At 39.3% G+C, this 24,662-nt stretch overlaps 1 protein-coding gene across 2 annotated transcripts; it reads left to right on the top strand.

The window, feature by feature from the left end:
• Positions 1 to 1,102: 1,102 nt before the first annotated feature.
• LOC139553719 (homeobox protein Nkx-2.2a-like) lies at positions 1,103 to 23,890 on the top strand. Of its 2 annotated transcripts, XM_071366328.1 has the most exons (3): positions 1,103 to 1,783; positions 2,479 to 2,781; positions 21,940 to 23,890. In XM_071366328.1, exons 1-3 carry the CDS (start codon positions 1,528 to 1,530, stop codon positions 22,131 to 22,133), a joined length of 753 nt encoding a protein of 250 aa, XP_071222429.1. In that variant the 5' UTR covers positions 1,103 to 1,527; the 3' UTR covers positions 22,134 to 23,890. The 2 variants fall into 2 exon arrangements, with proteins under 2 accessions (XP_071222429.1, XP_071222428.1); XM_071366327.1 differs by lacking the exon at positions 21,940 to 23,890 and having other exon boundaries at positions 1,110 to 1,783; positions 2,479 to 3,641.
• The last annotated feature ends 772 nt before the right edge of the window (positions 23,891 to 24,662 follow it).

Here is a 24,662-nt window from a genome sequence, read left to right as displayed (position 1 = left end):
AATAAATGCAAAAACTACACCCGGACAAAAGCTTCCAACAGGAGCCGGACATTTGTCTACATTTCCCCCATTGTCTGCAGCTTAGCAGTCGGTTTGTATTTGTGTTTGCCCGGGTCCGACCACCCAGGATGCGCAGAGGAGTTGCTAGAAAAGTGCAACATTGTCACCCACATCACATACTAGATAGTAGGCAGAGGGGCAACAGCAGAAGCAGTGGAAGCTAAAAAAGATCATTGAAGGGAGGAAAATAAAGTAATCTGCAATAATACTTCGCTTTCTACAAAAGAGGTGACGACGTAGCACTTATAAAGCACGTTGAAGGAGCAGACAATAGGCTACTCTGCTACGTTCTGGGGGAAAACGCACATAGAATACATTTCATAAGAATAATGGAATTGGAGAAATGTGTACAAAAATATACAAAAATGCTGTGAGAACCTGTTCTGTTCAATTTAATATAGTAGGTTAAAAACCATAATTGTCAAGATTATGATATAGTCCTAAACAGCCTATAAAAAAATAATTCTTCATTTCGGCTAAAACGCTGCTATTATTCATAGGCTTATGTTACATTATTATTATGATGAGTATTAATATTAATTTATTTCCTTATAGGCTGTTCACCATTATTATTATTATTATCAGTCGGTTAACATTTATCTTTTTGGGTCCGATCAGTGTTTTCCAAACAAATTGAATCCGATCTTAAGCCCCTAAGTCTGAACCAAAATATTGACTCAAATGTTTTACATGAATTAGTGTTGAAAATTCATTAAAAAAAATATTCAGGAGAGAAATTATGATATCGATGCTATCGAACGGGCATCCAGACCACAGTTTTGGACCAACCGCCAAAACGCAGTTTTCCTATTGATTCAATATTTTATATATGTGGAGAGAAGCATATAATGCAAAAGCTTTTTCAGGAGCAATTTGTTAAAACTCGCGTTCAAGTATTCGGAGTGTAAAGCTACTTGGAAGTCCTTTGTATGTAAATAGGGTGTAAAAAAAGGCCCTTCCCATCTTTGTAATTAATTGACACGTTATACCACTCATCATGTTCTGAAGCACCAATGGTAGAGGCTCGGATCTCCCCAAAACCCACAATTTCACATCTGCAAACACTGTCTTCATCCACTTGACTCCCAAGACCCGCCCACACGTGGCCAACCTTTTGCGTTTTTAATGCTTTTTCACTGCAGGTTCATCTGTTGAGACCAACCTTATATGGGCTGATCGGACCGGTAATGGCTTATTTCTCCGTAGCACCCAGCAGTAGCACAGTATCAATGAGACAGATATAGCACTTCAGCCACTTTGGCATTCTTCCTGGACTTACAGAACTGATTCCTCTACTACTTGGATAGGCAATGGTTATCGACAGAGGCTCATGATTTTCTTTGAATAGTTCAAGGTAAAACAGCACTGAGATATCATTTTTTTCTGAACTGCGATTGTGTTTTGTGTTTTAAAGCAGCGGATTGCCAAACTGGTGCAGCAAATTTCCAGCATACATTTCCCCAGAATATGTCGTTGACCAACACAAAGACGGGCTTTTCTGTGAAGGACATTTTGGACCTCCCTGACACGAATGATGAAGAAGGATCTATCACTGGACCGGAGGAAGATAACGAGGGATCGGAGACGACAAAACCCACTGGAGTTTTGGTACAAAGTCCGCTAGAAAACGTTCAAAATCTGCCTATAAAGAACCGCTTTTATGATAGTAGTGACAATCCTTACACAAGATGGCTTGCCACCACAGACACTATCCAATATTCACGTAAGTAGTCAACTCTTTAAGAATCGTAAATTCATTTGCAATGCACTTAAAAGTTAATACTTTTATCTGCCTGTTTTCTGAGTGAGAACGCATCATATATATGTTATCAAATCTATACTTGATGGAATGCATAATCTTTATTCCGTCGTGTCTGGGCTCAATGGTGCCCTTGAATGATGTGCAGCATTCATCTATATTCGCCATGCATTGCTGCGCTCGTCTTAAGGCGTTACCACCATTAAAATCATTTAATGTTTACATGTGCTCTAGTGACTCTAAACGTTTTTAGAATATAAAGCCACATAAAATCGACATCAGAAATGTACATTTTTTGCATGATGAAGATTTGTAGGCAGACAGTGCATGGTGTTGCTGCTTCAGTGATTCACTTTCTTTGGGGACTGATGGGAATCAATATTGTGTGTCCCAACATAAAAAACGACTAACATTGTATTTTGGCTGTACAAACGAACTATAAAGACACATAAAATAGATTTCAGAAATTTGACCCTGTGTATTACACACAAAAAAACGAATAACATTGTATTTTGTCTGTACAAACGAAATGCGTTAATTTAACATGCTTTGAAAAATTAATTTTACATGTAGCAGCCTAACATTTCCATGTGTGCTTGGCAGGTGTATTTCAGTCGAGAAAACCATTTTAACCGTTGTATTTTGTCTCTCCCACGCAGTGCATGGTCTTTCAGCAAGTTCTCAAGACTCAGCCAAGTCCCCAGAACCCTCTGCGGACGAATCGCCAGACAATGACAAGGAAACGTCAAGCAACGGCAGCGACTCCGGTAAGAAGCGAAAAAGAAGAGTGCTGTTTTCCAAGGCACAGACGTACGAACTTGAGCGTCGATTTAGGCAACAGAGATACCTATCCGCGCCAGAGAGAGAACACCTCGCGAGTTTGATTCGCCTGACACCAACTCAAGTGAAAATTTGGTTCCAGAATCATCGGTACAAAATGAAGAGAGCGCGCGCTGAAAAAGGTATGGAAGTGACCCATCTCCCCTCTCCCCGGCGGGTGGCCGTGCCTGTCTTAGTCAGGGATGGAAAGCCTTGTCATACTCTTAAAGCTCAGGACTTGGCGGCCACTTTTCAGGCTGGATTCCCCCTCTCGGCGTATAGCGCCCAGACCCTTCATCAAATGCAATATAATGCTCAGTACTGCGCCGCCACCACGCCACAATTCCCTTCAGCACATCACTTGGTGCAAACGCAACAGTGGACTTGGTGAACTAGTTGAGACTGACGGTGCTGCCGTTTAGGAGCACGATAGGGATTTCACTAGAAAATAAAGACTTTTCATTTTGCAGCTTGACCCATATCTACCATTTTTTCGGGGCTAATATGTGCGCCGTGTTTACATGTTTTCGTTAAGAGAACTGGGTCCAGCCTCTCCCGAGATTTAAGAATGTCAATGCTCTTGTGAAATTTTGTACAGTATGTTTGTGTGTTGTAGATATGTTTTATTTTTGTCCTTCGTGTTATAAGCACGTGCAAAACCACTTTATAATTATGGAATATTTTATTTCTTGCTTCTTTTACAATGGACCGAAACTATTTATGGCCATGAATAAACATTGGCAACTTTTAGCTTTTTTCCCTTTGTTTTTGTTTTTTGTAAATACTTTGTGGTAATTGTTTGCAACCTAGAAACATGTCAGGATCGTATACGTGGAGATATACATATTTCCAATTCAAAAAGGAGGAAGAATGTCTGGCGTAATTGTCATGACTGTCTAACAGAGCCCATATTATTATGTGAATAACAGTTAAATCGCGCGCTGATGGGGAAATATCCCAATTTTTATAAGGATTTTAATAAAATGCTGTGTTTCAGAAATTACGTTTTGGTTTGCGTGTCTTAATACGTCCTATTTGATTTATTGAATACATACGCTAAACATTGTTCATGTGATGCATGGCAGCCTATACGTGTTTTGTAAAGTGGCACAGAAAGCAGGTGAATTTATGTTTCGCGCACTTAAATTATTGATTTTTTAACCTAAATTAATCCGTCTAAATGTTCTGAATTTGGACACGTCACTAATAAGGAGGCTAAAGTCACTTGTGAAATGGGGCTAAAATCCACTCACTTAGCCTAATATAAGAGGGCTTCTTCAGCTAAGAAGCTTTTGAGTCAAAAGCTCTCATTTTCAAGGTCTCGAACTCCTCTCGGATTGGGGTGTGAAGTGGTAGGCCTATATTTTAAAAACGGATTTAATGCAAAGACGTTATAATTTTACGCACGGTTTTACGCTCGTCGTTGTTGTCAAACAAACACAACCCGTGAAAGGAATATCAATCAAGTTACGTAGTCTTCAATATCCCTTGTTCTATGTTAGCTTATGCTTTAGCTTTTTGTAGATGCAGGCCTATGGATGGATGGGCTGTGGATGTGTATCCAAAATAGCTATCTTAAACAGTGTACCAAAGTAGTCGACACAATAACCCAATGGGTCCCAAGTGAATCACAGAGCGCATTGTGATTATCAGACCCAATTCAGTAAGTTGGGTAAATATGATTACCTTTGGCAAAATCTTAACTGCATTGTTTTTGACCCAGCACCGAGATCTTATAGAACAGATGCTAGAGTCGCCCTCACTATCATTGAACAAACAGCTAAATTGACACCAATTGCTAATTATTTACAGAATCCTATCTCAAGGGGCCACTGCTTTTGGTCCAGTCTACAGAGACTCAATTTGTTTTCTTCAGAGAGGCTACAATGTTTACATTTGCAAGCTGTGCTGCTGACGTATTCCCTGATATTATTCGTTGCTCCATTAACTATGTAATAGTATTACTACAAGCTAATGGCGGTGTTGTATCACATTCTTTATTCACAATTAAGTTGTTGTTTATAGGCTATAAAAATAGTTTTTCAATGGAAATAGCCATCCTTCAATGACCTATAGACTAATAGTTTCGATTTCATACAGCACCATTTGGCTCCTTACCCATGGTGCTACAATTTTGATCGCAGACGTGTGGAAGTGGGAATGATAAATAAATGGAAGTACAATTTATAGCAGTTGATTTCCATTTATAACATCATTTTTTCTAGATTATTGTTGCTTTCATTTGGCTATACGCCTATACCCTCGAGTGAAATAACAGCTTGATGTAAAAATATGACACTAATGTTAGGCTACTATACAACTAGACTACACAAGTAGGCTACAATAATACATCCTAAAAACACCCATCGCTCTAGCAACCTGCGTAAGAGCGCTGACATCATTTGAGTCTACTTAAGTCAATAAAACATGTTGATTTCTGTCTGGCCCTAACCCCGATGGCCAGAGATTTAGCACTGTGACGAGGCAGTTTTGTGCAGTCTATCGTTGCACAATATACAGTACACCACACAAAAAGCACACAAAGGCGTAGGGCCAGTTGTCGTGGATGTTAGAGGCGTGCATATTAACGAGGATCCAGAGTGGAAGTGCAGACAGTGTGTGGATAGAGAGCCTGTCAAAGTTTCTTGGTGCTATTCAATTACTTTATCTTGACCAGTGCATCCCGGAGTCAGGGAGATGTATCCTTGGTTTTTTGTCGTGCCTGTCAGTTAGTGCCATTGTGATCCTTGTTGTACACGTTGTATCCCATATGGACAGCTGGGCTCCGGCAAGGAGAAAAGGATCCCTCACAAAACCCAAATTGTGTCCAGCTCTCAAATAAAGCATTGTTGTCTAAAAGAAAAACGAATTAAAAATTCGTGCTATATCTATTCTGGGAAAAAGAACCCACATTCACAGATAACAGGGGGTCCTTCTTCCTCGATAGAGCTACGCTAACAACAGCCCTCTCATTTCTCTTTCTCTCTCTCTCGTTTCCCTCGATCCTCCCAGCTCAAAGAGTGAGTATTGTCTGTCCCCAAAAGTGTGTGGTCACTGGGCAGCAAAACTATTTTAAAACTCCTAATTTCGAGCAGTCTTATTTCCTGTTAGCTTTGTATCAGTGTCATGGACAGCATATTTCTGATCTCCATGGAAAATATCTGACTTGATTTATATACCATGACACGAGACAAGACATTTAGGAATTCTGGAATCTGCATGAAATAATAATTTCCCTGAGCTTTATCCGTTTAATTTTCCAGACGTTTCCATTCACTTGAAGACACGTTATAGACTATGAATGCGTAATTATCATCTTATATGGGCATTTTAAAACACTTACAGGACTAGTTTTTAGAGTATAAACGTGTAGTTTTCAACAATGACTATACGATGAGTACAATAGGCCAACAAATAGATAAGAGAGAGCAAGGGATATTGGTTCTGAATTTAAATTTGTTCTTGTAAATCTAGTCGGATGCAGGCCTAAATGTATTTCAACGATAACTATAGGCTTCCTTGTTTATTTATTAATTGTGTTTGTTGCCCTTGACCTTGGGATAAGAATTTAATATAATAACGACAGGTCTCCATGCAGACAAAAAGCGAATTATTCTCGATAATAATGACTAATAGGACATAGCTCACCAAGATTCAGCATTAGACACATTTGTTCTTGTTTTTTGTTCTATGTCAGAGAGGGGATTATTATCAAGGCGATTACTCATTCCCAAGAGCATGCACAATGTATCTTATCTTTTGATGGCAAAAGTTACTATTGCATATGTTCAAGGTTCATCACATTATGTTGTTTTTTTATATGGAAGTGTGCACGCACACCTCAAACCCAGGTAGAAATATTATCCATGATGCACATGCACCTTGGCATCCAACTTTGGTTCTTATATCCTGATTAATACACGAGGTAATGCAGCTTTTCAATGCCAGAACAGTATAAGCGCTATGTTTATCTGAAATTGCTTTAGGATGCACTAAGAAACTCAACAACATTAAAACAAACATATCGGTGTGTGCACCGTAGCTCACCCCGTGGATAATGCTATTATATGCTTTAGAATAGAATACTTCAGGAAATATGCACTTGGGGCTCTGCGGATCTTCGTCATTCTGACCCTTTGAACCCCAACATAAATCATTCTGTATCGTGTACATCTCCAAATAAACGAGGATTTCAAAGCTACAATAAGCAGGGCTTTCATTTAAAGGAAGCAATCTAGTTTTATTGCCTTAAAGAAGATCCAGATTAGATTCGCCTACCGCCGTGGCACATTGCAGATATTAAAGAGAGAGAGAAAGCGAGCGAGAGAGGAAAAAATAGGAAATATAACCGTTACACCTAGTTGCCACCAGATGGAAGTAGAGGTCTATAGTTTGGATCTACATTGAGCCCTTGTCCTCAAAACGAATAGGCAGTATTATCATTATAATTTACTACATTTGAATATTATTTTACTTATTGATCATTATGGTGCCTTTTAAAAATAACAATCATGGGCTTATTAAAAATTGGTTGAATTAGAAACAAAGACAAGCTTGGTGTAGCCTACAATATTTCAATGACATGCATTCCAATATTATATTGCACTTTTGAAAATAAAACCAATTACGCACTCTCATTAAAAGAGAGAGAGAGAGAGAGAGAGAGAGAGAGAGACCAACTCCACAGTGTGGCGCAATTGGATTATGAAAGGAATTTTAACGAACATAGTTTCAACATTTTCCATATCATTGATTGCCATATGCATGAAATTGATTGATATTTTTGATTATTGTAGCACCGAGGACATTTAAAGGGCAATTACAACATGCAATTGTCAATACGTTGGTGGAATTTAGAGGTTGATTGTGAATATCATATTTTGATAGATAGTTGCCTATGTGTTCAGGGGTGGAATTGGATAAAGTAATTCCTGGAAACTGACCAGTGTAAAGTTATTGATTATTATATTAAAAAGGACATTTCACTGTGTAACCATCATCAACTTCCTCCTCCTCCTCATCATCATCATCATCTCAGAGCAATGGTGCCCTGCTCACACAAATGATTACATCCAGGGGGGGCTATTTAGGCACAAATAAGCAACAATAAAAACTGCTTGTTCTAACAACCTCTCTGCAGAATGCCTCCGAGTCCATATCATTTGTATTGATGTTGGATTCATTCAGCCATAGGTTACCAATACCATCCATCAGTTTAAGCTATTTTGCAGCATCATATACTTTTATAGCCAGGACAACCGGCCAGTAGAGTTGGCGCTAGTAACAAATAGCTTACTTTTGTTAGCTTTGATTTAAGGGTATCACATTGAAGCACATAAAGGCGATTCACTGTGTTAAAGACTAATGAGTAACCTAGTATGGAGACCAATGTTTATATACATCATTGATGGAGATGCAGTGGTGGAAACATACCTTTTTGATATGATGACTGACTGGTTCTCAGATGCCTCATTGTGCATTTTACAACATAAGGGTTTATAACACCTTACAGTGTCTTCAGAAAGTATTCACACCTCTTGACTTTTTTCCCAATTTTTTTTCGTGTTACAGCCTGAATTTAAATAGATTAAAGTGTACATGTTTTGTCAATGACCTACACACAATAATACCCCATAATGTCAAAGTGCAATTATGTTTTAGAAATTTGTACAAATTAATTAAAAATGAAAAGTTGAAATGTCTTGAGTCAATAAGCATTCAAACCCCTTTTTATGCCAAGCCTAAATAAATTCAGGAGTAAACATTTGCTTAACAAGTCACATAATAAGTTGCATGGACTCACTCTTTGAGGAATAATAGTATTTAACATGATTTTTGAATGACTACCTCATCTCTGTACCCCACACATACAATTATCTGTAAGGTCTCTCAGTCGAGCAGTGAATTTCAAACACAGATTCAACCACAAAGACCAGAGAGGTTTTCCAATGTCTCACAAAGAAGGGCAACTATTGGTAGATGTGTACAAATGTAAAAAAAAATAGACATTGAATATCCCTTTGAGCATGGTGAAGTTATTAATTACACTATGGATGATGTATCAATACACCCAGTTACTACAAAGATACAGGCGTCCTTGCTAACTCAGTTGCCGGAGAGGAAGGAAACCACTCAGAGAGTTCACCATGTGGCCTAAGGTGATTTGAAACAGTTACAGAGATTAATGGCTATGATAGGAGAAAACAGGATGAATCAACAATATTGTAGTTACTCCACAATACTAACCTAATTGACAGAGTAAAAAGTAGGAAGCCTGCACAGAATAAAACTATTCTAAAACATGCATCTTGTTTGCAACAAGGCACTAGAGAAATAGTGCAAAAAAATTGGGTAAAGCAATTTACTTTTTGTCCTGAATACAGTGTTATTTTTGGGGCAAATCCAATATGACACATTACTGATTATCACTCTCCATATTTTCAAGCATAGTGATGGCTGCATCATGTTATTGGTATGCTTGTAATAGTTAAGGACTGGGAGGTTTTTCAGGACAACAAATAAATGGATAGGCCAAATCCTAGAGGAAAACCTGGTTCAGTGTGCTTCCCACCAGACACTGTCAGATTAATTCACCTTTCAGCAGGACTATAACCTAAAACACAAGGCCAAATCTACATTGGAGTTGCTTACCAAGAAGACATTGAATGTTCTTGAGTGTCCGAGTTACAGTTTTGACTTAAATCTACGTGAAAATCTATGGCAAGACCTGAAATGGTTGTCCAGCAATGACCAACAACCAATTTTACAGAGCTTGAAGAATAAAAAATAAAAAAATGTAAGCACTGCCAAAGGTGCTTCTACAAAGTATTGACTCAGGGGTGTGAATACTTGTGTAAATGAGATATTTCTGTATTTAATGTTCTCTTGTAATTATCTTTTTATTTTTATTTTATTTTATTTTATTTTAACAGGGTTTACATAGACAACCAAACAAAGTGCACCACACAGACTAAGTAAAATAAATGGAATAAGGATACAGCAAAACGTTATACAAAAGGCAATAAAAACATCACAATTATAATGTGGGGATTTTATGGGAGGATTTCTACATAGGACCACAATGGAAAACAGATTTTCCAAAATGTATCAGACTTCTGGTGTAAATCAAAGGTAAGTTTCTCTAGGTGTAGAATAGCAGAAGCCTGAGAAAGCCACAGCCTCACAGATGGTACTTCAGGTGTGGACCACAATAACAAAATCATGTTTTTGGCTAAGTAAACAAGGGTATTGAACAGACGTTCAGAGTCAGGGTCAAACACAATGTTACAATCAAAGTAGAGTAAATAGATATTTGGTGAAAGAGCTAATTGTCTACCCAAGATCTTCTTGATGTGTAGACGAATATCATTCCAATAACACCAGATTCTGCTACAGCACCAAATGTGCATGAAGGTGCCAGTATACTGTTTACATTTGAAACATAAATGTGATGCATTGGAAAACATTCTGTGAAGGCAAACAGGTGTAAAGTAGGTTCTATGATATTTTTGGGGGGTGGGGGGATTGAGTTCTTGTGTGTTTATGCAGGTGCATTTGGGGTAGACCCTTCCGCAGATTGAAGTCCAGCCTTCCTCACCGAATGCATGTCCAATCTCTCTCTCCCAAACATGTCTGAATGCATCATAGGATGAGACACTTCTGTTCAATAAAATAGAATATAAGTCATAGATTAAACCTCTCCAAACACTAGGATTCCTAAATAGTTTTTCAACTTCAGTAATTTGAAAACGTTGTTTATCCACTTTCTTCCGACGCTATATGAATTGCCTAAGTTGTAGGCACTTAAAAAAAAATGTGGGGTAAGTTAAAATCTGTTTTTATCTGTTGGAAAGATTTAAGAGTGTCCTGAGTAAAAATAGGCATAAGGTCAGCAATACCCTTTGTCTTCCAGTCCAGAAGTCCAATACTCCTTATTTGGGTGGGAAGTCAGGATTAAGGGCAATCGGTAACCAGAGTGATATATGGTCTAGAATCTGCAAGTATCTCCTTGCACCTTTCCAAACTAAGAGTGTATTATGTACTGTACAATTGTCAGATAAGGCCTGGATCTTTTCAAAGCTATTAATAAATGGTAAGGAAGCTATTGCTCTTGGATGACATGCTATTGATTCCATCCCAACCCTATGTGAGTGGCGTCTGTCTAGGCACCAACTGTGTGCTTGATTTGACCAGACCGGTAATATAGTTACAGATTTGGCAAAGAGACACCTCCTAAATCCTTAGGCTTAATTTGTTTTGTAAATTTGTTTCCAGGTTTCTTATTGTTCCAGATATATTTAGAGATATAGGCATTCATTTTCTGAAAAAAAGGACTGAAATAGATGGCAGGGAATATTTTGGAATATATCATTTTGCAGAGGAAGGATATTCATCCTGACTACATTAATCCTGACAAAAAAAGTGTTTGGTAGGGCTGACCACTTAACCAGGTCTTGTTTAATCTTTGTGAGCAAAGGCATATCATTTGGTCTTTAATTTAGGTCTTTAAGATTTGGAGTAACATATATGCCCAAGTACTTCAAGCCCGTTTCAGTAAATTAGAATGGAGATATCGTTTCGAAGTTGATTGTAGAGGGAATATTCAAAGGTAAAGCCATGGATTTATCTACATAAATGTTGTACCCTGACAGGTTACCATATTCAGATATTATGTCTGTTACTGCAGTGACAGAGGTCTCTGGTTTAGACATGTATAAAAGCACATCATCGGAAAATAATGAAATTCTATGCTCTTCGTCACCGACAGAGAAGCCCTTGATGTTATTACTAAACCTTATTGCCTCAGCCAGTGGTTCTATGACTAACGAGAACAGAACAGTAGATAAAGGACAGCCTTGACGACAGCCCCTACCGATAGGAAATCTTTCTGATAGTTTACCATTTGAGTTAACTGCCGCTGATGGGTCAGAATAAAGTAATGTTGCTAAATTAATAAAATGGTCTCCCAGATTCACTTTTTCAAATACAGCAAACAATAGTTTCAAAGGCCTTTTCGGCATCGAGAGAGACAATGAGTGCAGGGTCTTTAATTCTGCCAAGATTGTTTATGATAATCAAAGCACATCTCACATTGTCCGTTCCAAATCTGGATTTGACAAAGCCACTCTGATCAGGTTCAATGAGGTTTAGAAGTAGGACCTCCATCCTGCGAGCAAGTGTCTTAGCGATTATTTTAACATCAACTCCTAGCAAACTGATAGGTCTAAACAAAAAGCAGTTTAATGGGTTTTTGTCCTTTTTTAGTATCAGGCTAATGGATGCAGTTTCCCAGGACTCTGGTATGATGTCTATTTCGAACACATATAATTTAGAGCAGGAATGAAGATAGGGCATATCTCAGGCCAGAACTTCTTGTAGAACTCTGCCGAGAAGCCATCTAAGCTGGGTGCCTTACCAGAAGGCATTGCCTTAATAGCTTCCCTAACCTCTTCAGGAGTAAAGGAAGCATTTAGTCCTTTTCTATTCTCATCTGAATAAGATGATCTTATTCAGATATTTTGTAATTTCGTCATTCGATCTTGTACATTGTGAAGTAGAAAGAGATTTATGGAAGTCGCAAAATGTATTATTGATAAGGAATGGGTCATAAGAAGTGGAGCCATCTGCCATCCTTATAGACTTAGTCAATCTTTCATTCTGTCATTTTTTAAATTGGTGTGCGAGTAGACGGCTCAGCCGGTTACTGAACTCAGAAAATCTTTGCTTGGTAAAAAACAAGTGTTTTAACATGCTTTGTATGATCTAAATAATTGAGTTTGGTCTTAGTACAAGCTAGTGAATTCCAGTTTGCCTAGATTGGTTATTGTTTATGGAAAAGTTCTAAATGGTTTACTTCAGCTTCCAATTTTTTCCACTTTTCCATTCCAAGCTTCTTGATCAGAGGAACTTGGGAAATAGTTGCAGCTGAGACAGGAGAGAGTTGATTGTTGAGCCAGTAATTTGATTATTTATCTTTTATCACAGAGCAGAATCCTTCATCATTAAGCAATATCTCGTTTTGGGATTGTTTTCCCAATTTCAATATCTTTATACACTGGGGCATGGTCAGAAATGTCTATAGAACCAATAACATGCATGTAAGTAGAGGGCATAAAACATTTTTCCAATCTAGAATATTAATTATGGGATCTAGAGTAGAAAGTATAGTCTCTGACATTAGGATTTAGCTTCCTCCATATGTCTACTAAACCAGATGAATCACAAATGCTTCCAAGATTATTTGAGGCTATATGATTCGATACTGGAGCAGTTGATGATTTATCCATTTTATCCAAAGTACAGTTCAAATTTCCTGCTATAAACCCAAGACCCTTGCAGTGTTCATTAAATAATAAAATTGTGTCAGACATACATTTGGGGGAGTCTATGTTTGGGCCGTATACATTAAGTATAGTAGCAATATGTTGACCCAGAATATCCCCTGTAATCAAAATAAATCGCCATTCAGAGTCTGTGTCTTGGTGCTCAAAATTAAATGGGACATTTTTATTTACAAGGATGGCAGTGCCTCTTTTGTTGGAAATAAAATAAGAAAAATACACCTGGCCCACGCAGTTCCTCTTCAGCATGTTTTGTTGAAGATAAATGGGTCTCCTGTAGAATAGCAATTGAAATTCTTTCCTTTTTTAAGAATGTTAGAATTTTCTTCCTCTTAAAGAGCTGTCTACATACCACCACAGAGCGAGGTTGGAACTGAAACCGCACTAAATGAGCTGTATACCACCATAAGCAAACAGGAAAACGCTCATCCAGAGGCTGCATTTCTAGTGGCTAGTGACTTTAATGCAGGGAAATTTAAATCAGTTTTACCGAATTTCTATCAACATGTTAAATGTGTAACCAGAGGAAAAACAATTCTAGACCACCTCTACTCCACACACAGAGATGCGTACAAAGCTCTCCCTCACCCTCCATTTGGCAAATCTGACCATAACACTATCCTCCTGATTCCTGCTTACAAGCAAAAATTTAAGCAGGAGGCACCAGTGACTTGGTCAATAAAAAAAAGTGGTCAGATGAAGCAAATGCTAAACTACAGGACTGTTTTGTTATCACAGACTGGAATATGTTCCGGGATTCTTCCGAAGGCATCGAGGAGTACACCACATCAGTCACTGGCTTTATCAATAAGTGCATCAAGGACATTGTCCACACTGTGACTGTATGTACATACCCCAACCAGAAGCCATGGATTACAGGCAACATTCTGAGCTAAAGGCTAGAGCTGCCGCTTTCAAGGAGCGGGACTCTAACTCAGAAGCTTATAAGAAATCTCGCTATGCCCTCCGATGAACCATCAAACAGGCAAAGCGTCAATACAGGACTAGATCGAATCGTACTACACCGGCTCGGATGTGGCAGGGCTAGCAAACTATTACAGACTATAAAGGGAAGCACAGCCGAGAGCTGCCCAGTAACACGAGCCTACCAGACGAGCTAAATAACTTCTATGCTCTCTTCGAGGCAAGTAACACTGAAATATGCATGAGAGCATCAACTGTTCTGGATGACTGTGTGATCACGCTCTCCGCAGCCGATGTGAGTAAGACCTTTAAACAGGTCAACATTCACAAGGCCGCAGGGCCAGATGGATTACCAGGACGTATACTCCGAGCATGCGCTGACCAACTGGCCAGTGTCTTCACTGACATTTTCAACCTCTCCCTGTCTGAGTCTGTAATACCAACATGTTTCAAGCAGACCACTATAGTCCCTGTGCCCAAGAACACTAAGGTAACCTGCCTAAATGACTACCGACCTGTAGCACTCACGTCTGTAGCAATGAAATGCTTTGAAAGGCTGGTCATGGCTCACATCAACAACATTATCCCAGAAACCCTAGACCCACTCCGATTTGCATACCGCACCAACAGATCCACAGATGATGCAATCTCTATTGCACTCCACGCTGCCCTTTCCCACCTGGACAAAAGGAACACCTATGTGTCACGGTTGTGTGGAGAGACGGACCAAGGCGCAGCGTGATTAAAGTTCCACATCTTTATTTACGCGAAACTTCCAAACAAAAAAGAAACAAACAATGAACCGTGACATCAGAGGTGTCACATGCACTAACTCAAAACAATATCCCACAAAACACAGGTGGGAAAAAGGCTACCTAAATAACCAAGGGCTCTCTATGGTCAGGGCGTGACACTATGTGAGAATGCTATTTATTGACTACAGCTCAGTGTTCAACACCATAGTGCCCTCAAAGCTCATCACTAAGCTAAGGACCCTGGGACTAAACAGCTCCATCTGCAACTGGATCCTAGACTTCCTGACGAGCCACCCCCAGGTGGTAAGGGTAGGTAACAACACACACCCACGCTGATCCTCAACACGGGGGCCCCTCAGGAGTGCGTGGTCAGTCCCCTCCTGTACTCCCTGTTCATTCATGACTGCACGGCTAGGCACAACTCCAACACCATCATTAAGTTTGCTGATGACGCAACAGTGGTAGGCCTGATCACCGACAACGATGAGACAGCCTATAGAGAGGAGGTCATAGACCTGACCATGTGGTGCAAGGACAACAACCTCTCCCTCAACGTGATCAAGACAAAGGAAAAAGAGAACGAAGCACGCCCCCATTCTCATCGACGGGGCTGTAGTGGAGCAGGTTGAGAGTTTCAAGTTCCTTGGCGTCCACATCAACTACAAACTAACTTGGTCCAAGCACACCAAGACAGTCGTGAAGAGGGCACGACAAAACCTATTCCCCCTCAGGAGACTGAAAAGATTTGTTATGGGTCCTCAGATCCTCAAAGGATTTTACAGCGGCACCATCGAGAGCATCCTGACGGGTTGCATCACTGCCTGGAATGGCAACTGCTCGGCCTCCAACCGCAAGGCACTGCAGAGCGTAGTGCGTACGGCCCAGTACATCACCGGGGCCAAGCTTCCTGCCATCCAGGATCTTTATACCAGGTGGTGTCAGAGGAAAGCCCTAACAATTGACAAAGACTCCAGCCACCCTAGTCATAGACCGTTCTCTCTGCTACCGCATGGCAGCGGTACCGGAGCTCCAAGTCTAGGTCCAATAGGCTTCTAAGCAGCTTCCACCCCCAAGCCATAAGACTCCTGAACAGCTAATCAATGGCTACCCAGACTATTTGCACCCCCCCCCCCCCCCCCCACTACGCTGCTGCTACTCTCTGTCATTATCTATGCATTGCCACTTTGACAATCCTACCTGCAAGTACATAATTATCTCAAATACCTCGACACCGGTGCCCCCGCACATTGACACATGGACTCTGTACCGGTACCCCCTGTATGTAGCCCCGCTATTGCTATTTACTGCTGCTCTTTAATTATTTAAATTTATTTTTTTGGTATTTTCCTATAACTACATCGTTGGTTAAGAGATTGTAAGTAAGCATTTCACCGTAAGGTCTACCTGTTGTATGTGACAAATATAATTTGATGTTATTTATTTTTAACTTGTCAGAAATATCCACAACAACTAGCTCATGTTAGCTAATGTTTTTTTTATTCAGGTTTTTTAGCCAATAGATATTGTTTTAATTCTTTTGTCACTCAAATATCAGATGAATACACATTAGACATGGCAAAATGTATAGAATTGCAAGAAAACTTGCTTTAAAACTACAAAACGTTCTTTGCACCCCTTGACAAATTATGTAGAATTGCAGGAAATAAGCTTGAAAGTTGCAAAATTCTCTCCACCAAAAATAGGGGTTTGAATAGTTTGTGTCATGACCAGTGCTCATAGAAGTAGACGTAGTGTGTGCGTGCACACAGCGCTGGTGCGGGTTGTTCCCCAATGCTGGAAGGGGGGCACCGAGTGAAAACGTTTGGGAACCCCTGGGCTAGGCTACATGTGACTGTATGGTGTGTGTGCGGGTACGTGCATATGAGTGTACAAGCACTAATGCTTAGGAAGATTTAAAAGATTAGGTTATTATTCATTTTTCATCCACATGTCCAGAGATCTATGTTAATTCCCCTTTATTCAATACAGGACACAGTGAAAAAAAAATCTTAAACAATCCTTGGTGGGCTTCCTGTTAGTAACGTGACAGAAGATAGAGTAGCTCGTGTTTTTGGGGTCTGTCATTTCATTAAGGGACTCGGCAGTGTGGTTTTGCAAATTAGAATTTTTCTGTTTTGATTTAGTTTAGAGTTACACAAACGTCTTATTAATTGTTTTGTTATTGTGATACACTCCTTCATTTGGGTTAAGTTATTCTATAATATTCTGTAACATAAACAGTTAATTTAAAGCAGTCTCCTGGAATGTTTGTGGCAGTGGGCGTGTGGTTAAAGTATGTAATGACTAACATGAAAAAAGGAACTGATGATGCACTACCCAATTTCGAAACAGGTTTTAAGATATTGCTAAAACCTGCAAAAACAGGTTTTAAGATATTTTTACAAATGTATATATAAAAAAAAAAAAATATCCCATTTATATAAGTATTCAGACCCTTTACTCAGTACTTTGTTGAAGCACCTTTGGCAGCGATTACAGCCTCGAGTTTTCTTGGGTATGACGCTACAAGCTTAGCACACCTGTATTTGGGGAGTTTCTCCCATTCTTATCTGCAGATCCTCTCAAGCTCTCTCAGGTTGGATGGGGAGCGTTGCTGCACAGCTATTTTCAGGTCTCTTGGCCACCTCCCTGACCAAAGCCCTTCTCCCCCGATTGCTCAGTGTGGCGGTGCAGCCAGCTCTAGGAAGAGTCTTGGTGGTTCCAAACTTCTTCCTTTTAAGAATGATGGAAATCACTGTGTTCTTTGGGACCTTCAATGCTGCAGAAAATTTTGGTACCCTTTCTCAGATCTATGCCTCGACACAATCCTGTCTCGGAGCTCTCCGGACAATTCCTTCGACCTCATGGCTTGGTTTTTGCTCTGACATGCACTGTCAACTGTGGGACCTTATGTAGACAGGCCTTTCCAAATCATCTCCAATCAATTGAATTTACCACAGGTGGACTCCAATCAAGTTGTACAAACATCGCAAGGATGATCGATGGAAACAGGATGCGCCTGAGCTCAATTTCAAGTCTCATAGCAAAGGGTCTGAATACTTGTGTAATAAGGTATTTCTGTTTTTTATTTTTAATAAAATTGATAACATTTCTTAAAACCTGTTTTCGCATTGTCATTATGGGGTATTGTGTGTATATTGATGAGGGAATTTAAAAAAATCTATTTTAGAATAAGGCTGTAATGTAACAAAATGTGGAAAAAGGGAAGGGGTCTGAAAACTTTCCGAATGCACTGTATGTGTTTATATGAGATTCTATCCGTTTCAAACTTTGTAAAGACTCTCCATAGCAACACAGTTAAACATCTATGAATCAGGCAGAATAGGACAGGCAGCGATTCTCAACATGGCCGGGAAACCCTAGCGGGCCTTATTGTCTCATTTGAGTCAAGGACCTGGCCTTTGGAAAAATATACATGAAAGTATTTTTCAATAGCTTATTTAAGCCTATCATAGTGGTTTTGGAAGAAAATCACTTTTCGAACATTAGAATAATAAAAACGTTTGTATTTAACCAGCAGACCTTTTCTAAACTCTAACAAATGATGGAGAAGCCCTGGAAAGGTCTACTTCTTCACTACCAGCTGGTAGGAAATAACTGAGCACATGTGCGTAAATATATGATTATACATTATCAGTGTTTTATAATATATATTTTTTAAATCCATTGAAAATCCATTGGCCAGAGATTTCTCTACTTTGGGCCTGCATGATGCCCACCTCTTGGGGGGCAGTCAATTTAGCCAGACATGATTTAGACCAGGAGCATTTCTCCTGTATGAAATAGTGTGGTCCTTGGGTGCTTCATGGATGGACTGTAGTTACTACCACAACTGTCAGTATTTGAATCATCCAAATATCTACTGGACTAGCAACTGCAGTGAAACCAGGGAAACAGGTGAGTAAAGACAAAGATAACTGAATCTGGTTGTGTTATTAAAATGGCTTTGTTGTAAACTGTGCATTGATACCATGTTGACATACTTCATTGTTTATATTTTCATTGTCAATTAAAAACAACAACAACAATGTATTAGCAATACATCATGTTATTTTTAAGTAGCTCTCAAGGGGAATTACAAAATGTAGGGCTATTTGCATGTGAAAATGCTCAATGTTTTTGTTGGTGATATGCATATCCTACAGATTGTGGATTTAAGAGCTGTCTTTTTAAAGCTGTGTGTGTGTGTGTGTGTGTGTGTGTGTGTGTGTGTGTGTGTGTGTGTGTGTGTGTGTGTGTGTGTGTGTGTGTGTGTGTGTGTGTGTGTGTGTGTGTGTGTGTGTGTGTGTGTGTGTGTGTGTGTGTGTGTGTGTGTGTGTGTGTGTGTGTGTGTGTGTGTGTGTGTGTGTGTGTTCTATCCCTACCAGGTCTATGCTGGCCTTCACAGTATAAAAACTGCTGTATACGAGTGGAGCTAAAATGCTTCGGGTGAAGGCTCAGCTTCCCAGAGAATATAGCTGGATGAAACACTTGCAGCAACAGAGATATGAGCAAGAGATATGTAACCACCAGAAAGAAGCCAGTAAGGCATAATGTTTAGAACATTGTTTATAGAAACGGCATGTATATAGCTAAACATAGTTCTGCATTCTATATGATGGAGAATCAATATACATTCTATGTTATATTTCTAAACACCATTTCTTTAGTGTTTGTCTTTGTTCGTGTAAAGTGAGGTGAATAATGATTAAATATGATAACATTCAGCTCTTCTGTGTTACTTCTTCTTTGAACTATCTGGCCAACACCAATTCAAAGAATCCGCGATTGCTTTGCCATGTGACATGTATGGCCCTGAGTCATGGAATAGATATAATTTTAAAATCCATACAGTAATCTAAATTATAAGAATTAATAACAAATATGGTTGTGAATGTAAATCCTACATTGCACCTGGCCAAAGGTGTCTTTTCAGTACATGAAGGTTGATGTTAAGATGAAAAACAGCTATATTCATGGTTCTTTCAGTAGGTGTTGTGTACAATAGGCACCCGGTGACCTTCAGTAGTCCTGCACTCAGAGATGTCAATGCTGCCTGTCTCCATAATGATAACTGTCTCAAGGTCTCAGCTGCCTGCCCTTGCTTGCTTTCTCAAGAGTTCTGCAGGATAGCACATCTATACTGTGTATGAGGTCAGGGTTGCATTCTGTAGACTCCAAACTGCAGTGACGACTTCAGGTATCATTTATTCTATTAGAGAATGATCCATCTGGTTTGATGACAACTAATCGTGACCTAGTTAAATGGCTTTGGAATGAATTTATTTCGGTCACTTTTAACCTTTTACTGCAGTGGGCTAAATCAGGGTCACACAGCGTGTTTCTAACACGGAACCCAAACCGGCTGCGCCATCGTGCGCCACATGCGCCATCGTGCATAAATGATTTTGTCCCCCCACAACAAACGCGATCACGACACGCAGGTTAAAATATCAAAACAAACTCTGAACCAATTACATCAATTTGGGGACAGGTCGAAAAGCATTAAACATGTATGGCAATTTAGCTAGCTAGCTTGCACATGCTAGCTAATTTGTCCTATTTAGCTAGCTTGCTGTTGCTAGCTAATTTGTCCTGGGATATAAACAGTGAGTTGTTATTTTACCTGAAATGCACAAGGTCCTCTACTCCGACAATTAATCCACACATAAAACGGTCAACCGAATCGTTTCTAGTCATCTCTCCTCATCTCTCAATGAGGAGATGGCACGTGGGTACCTGCTTCTATAAACCAATGAGGAGATGGGAGAGGCAGGACTTGCAGCGCGATCTGCGTCAGAAATAGGAATGACTTCTATTTTAGCCCTTGGCAACGCAGACGCTCGTTGGCGCGTGCGAGCAGTGTGGGTGCAATAATTGAATAACATGGATTTCAAAATCTTATTTTGCAACGCTCGCGCACGCGACGTGTCCGGTCTGGTCAGCATGTTAGTCTTAAACAAATCCACATTGAAACAAAAGTATACACCTCACACACACGGTTATGAGTTTAAAAAAAGAAGACACCTGTACCATGTTAGATATAGAGTTAAAACGTATTCCATTCTGAGTTTGCATCCCAATATTACACAGAAGTCTGAAATATAACAAAACCGTTTGATGTAGAAACACCAGATTTTTGCGGCTTTAAAAAAATAATGTTTATTAATTATGAAATTGTGAAAAATATGAATAAAATTCCACCCCTGAGGCTACTAGGTCATTTGACTGCAGGAAAGGGCTACTGTGCAACGCATTGAGTAAAGGAAGTTATTGAGTTAACGTCTTGGGTCTAGTTGTTGCCTACATCCAATCACTTTTCACTGTTTTGTTTTGTCATGGGTTACTGTTACATTGCCATTACATTCCCATTCATACCTGTTGTGCACAGAAAAACAAAGTTATTACTAATATTATTAAGTAAGTACAACCTATGTTCGTTCTCCTAACACATTGGCCAAACAAAATTCAATATATATAATTGGTATGTTAATACTATGGTATGAACTAGACTTCCACTTTGACAGGGTAGTAGTAGCTAGTATCCTACAGTGCTGAAATGTGCAAACAGCGGAGTCAATGAAATGCGACACGACAGAGAGAAATGCTTAAAAAAAGCATCAGAGATTGCCTGGTCATTTCACATATAGGTTTAGTAGATTCTGCTTACCAGGCAAAACCAGCAACTTCATTTTCCTGTCAGAGACGCTGAGTTGGCTGTTTTTAAGAAAACTGTCTGTGTTTTAATATCCTTTGCTTAGACATCCATCAGTTTGTTTAGTGCCATCGAAGAGAGAACCTGAAGTTGCTTACAATAAATCCCAAGTTTCGAATAGAATAGGTTGAGAATACATTGGCAAAGTGGTGTTCTCCAAAAGCAAAGCACACTGGAGGCCTATCAAGTTACCTGTGAGAACCGAGGGGAAAATGGCAGAGGATTTATGTGTATGCTCTGTTTTTTTGTAGCATTCCCAATGTTGAAGTTTGATCAATTGTTTTGAATTGATGCTTATATTCCAGATTTTTTTAATTCTCACTGTATTCAGGCTGTAGTATCCTGTCTTATCGCAATTAAGGATGCATTCAAGAAGAGTGTATGTCAACTACGTTACAAGTATCATATTTACACTACAACACACATAGCAAGTATATTAATGCACAATATAAACTCCTGCACTAGATTTCTATCCATTCAAAAGTGTTGTTGCTGTGAGGTTACGGGATTCTCATTTCTGTATGGTCTTATTTTCTTTGTCTTCTCTTTCCCAATGTTCCACCTCAGGACTTGAAATGTCTTGTATAACAAGCACAATCTTCTCAAGTAAGATGGCCATTGGAGACTACGCCAACAATCATGTTCCAAGATTTGAGTGTTTATGCCTTTCCCTAAATGGATTGTCTCACATTCTTCACAAGATGAACCTGAGATGCTTCAGATGCCAACAGTGTGAATCGATGCTTGGATTTTCAGTTTGATAATGACTGCCCATCATCTGTCACAGACAGACAGACACTCTTCAATCAGAGAACAGTTTAACCTGCACCATGATAACAAGACACAACTGGATGGAGGCTCTGTGTATAATATAACAACTCAAACCTCTTTAAATGTTAAAGAGGAACTGACAGCGTTTTAAGTACTTTGCATATATGAAACAAACAGGTTTTATTTGACTCAACATTGCATTATGTACACTAAGGCATTGTTGGCAGATTCATATAATTCACCAATACATTTCTTGGTAGTTCCAAAAATATTGCTATCAGGTTGTAAATCCCAGCTGGCCTGGTACATTGTTTGCTGCCTCCATTTGGGATGTACTGTGTCAGTTTCAATGACTCAGTATTTTGGACAAAAACAGATGAATGTTACTAAGGCTGGGAATGTCAATACAATCAAACTAGCAAGTGCAATGATCACAAGTCAGTCATAACGTGGCTAATATGCTAGCATATCTATTTATGTAGCAAGCTAAAAACACAGAGCCTAACTTTAGCTAGATAGGCAGTTAGCTGCTAGGAGGACATCATGTCATTGGAGGAGTGAGTGACTGACTTTTTTAACTCTTACTGTTTTTCGGTGGCTACACAGCTAGAGTCGCACGTGTAATTTTGTTAGCTAGCAAGAAATGTGAATCACTTTGAAATGTGAACAACTTTTATCCAGTTAGCATATCTCTTGTGCTCGCAAATTCATTCTGGCAAGCTATCTACTCCAATTTCAGAGCACTCTTGTCTGAGTGTGCCAGAGCGCAGAATAACTGATGAATTTCCGAACGCGCAACACCCATTGAATATGACCAGTGTCAGTAAATGTAGGCTAAAAAAAGTAATAGTTAGTCAAGAACGCTCAATATAACATTCAAACATTGTAACCAGCTCTGCTAGGACGAGTAACATGGTCAGTGAGGTGTTCTCTCATTTGTGTCTGGAAGTAGCTAGCAAGCAAGCCATCTTTAGTCAGTAAGCTTGGGTGCTTGGTTGGGACAATGCATGTATAGGCAGGCAAGCTGCAGAAGGATGAGCAGGCTATTCAACATTGTTTATCAGTGCAATTTTGATGGCCAACTAGCTGAAAACGTTTGAGAGGGTTTATCTAATGTTCCTTTGTTAGATTTTAGCTCATCTTGCTCTGGCTAGAATTAGTTGTAGATCGTGTTGCTGTTGATGTACATATAGGGAAAGCCTACCTTTTTATGGTTGTTTGATCAATAGGACTGTAAAGTTCCCAAATGTAAAAAGACTCCCGTGGTATTTAGCTACATATTTGCAGAAAACCATCCAAGTGTATTTTGTGGCTTTTGGCAAATGTGTTCTAATGATCTAAAGTCGTGCTGTTGCAAATGCCTGTAAACACACAGTCCAGTTCAAAGTGGATGATGGCAGGCCCGTGTGGCAAATTACTTGTTTGCATATAGGCCTACTGTATCTCTGATTGGCTATGGCGCACCGGTCTACGTAGACTCCGGCCCTGGGGGTGTATAGGAACAGATTTGAATAAGATTTCATCTTGCTAAAGTGCTGTCAGTTCCACTTTAAGTCATAGATCTAAGTTTTGTATTTTGTCTGGAAAGTGTTTAAAATTCCTCAACCTTTTTATGGGGGTCCCTGTGAAAGTCTAGTTTATATTGATTGTATTATTTGAATTACACATTTTTTTATCTGTTTGACAGTGGTGAAATAAACATTTATTTATCTGTATTTGACAGTGGTGAAATAAAGTTCAGTCTGTATACATGTATCAAAAAGTGTGTGTTTTCTTCCCAAAAAGAAGAACAGTTTTATGTTGGAGTCCACTGAGGTACATTTTCATCAACAGAAGAGACAGAAAGCACTGAACCACAACACAAAAACCACATCAGGACCATGCCTTCCTTCAAAATGTTGAGTGTGTGTGTGTGTTAGCTGCTTACACATACACTCTTCATACATTTGAGTAACCCCTGAACCCGTACTGTACACACAGTATAAAATACAACTAATAAGAAGGGGAAATGAATGTGTTTGACGTGTTTTGATGCCAACAAGCCCCTCTGGAAAAGGTCACACTTTCCTGTAGAAGAGCATAACTACAAGTGTAGATGAGTGTGCCTAGCTGGAAAATGGTCAGGCAATGTTTTAGAATCAGAGATTGGGGACTTTATTTTATGGTAGGCCTACATCCTGTAAATCACCTGGGTTTGCCATACAATTAAATGTCATATTACACATTAATTACACTGTTATAACCTAAGAATGAAACTTCATGTTGTACACACACCAACTCCACATGGGAACTATCTGCTTCAAATTAGGAAGTAGATTTTTCAAAGTTAAACACCATGGCAAAAAAGAAGTGAGCAAAGTGCCTTCGGAAAGTACTCAGACACGTTGACTTTTTCCACGTTTTGTTACGTTACAGCCTTGTTCTAAAATTGGCTAAATTGTTTTTTTCTCATCAATCTACACACAATGCCCCATAATGACAAAGCAAAAACTGTTTTTAAAATTTTTGCTCATTTATAA

The sequence above is a fragment of the Salvelinus alpinus genome, chromosome 25 (assembly GCF_045679555.1).
Source record: "Salvelinus alpinus chromosome 25, SLU_Salpinus.1, whole genome shotgun sequence".
NCBI lineage: Eukaryota > Metazoa > Chordata > Actinopteri > Salmoniformes > Salmonidae > Salvelinus > Salvelinus alpinus.
This window is presented reverse-complemented; position numbering and strand designations above follow the sequence as displayed.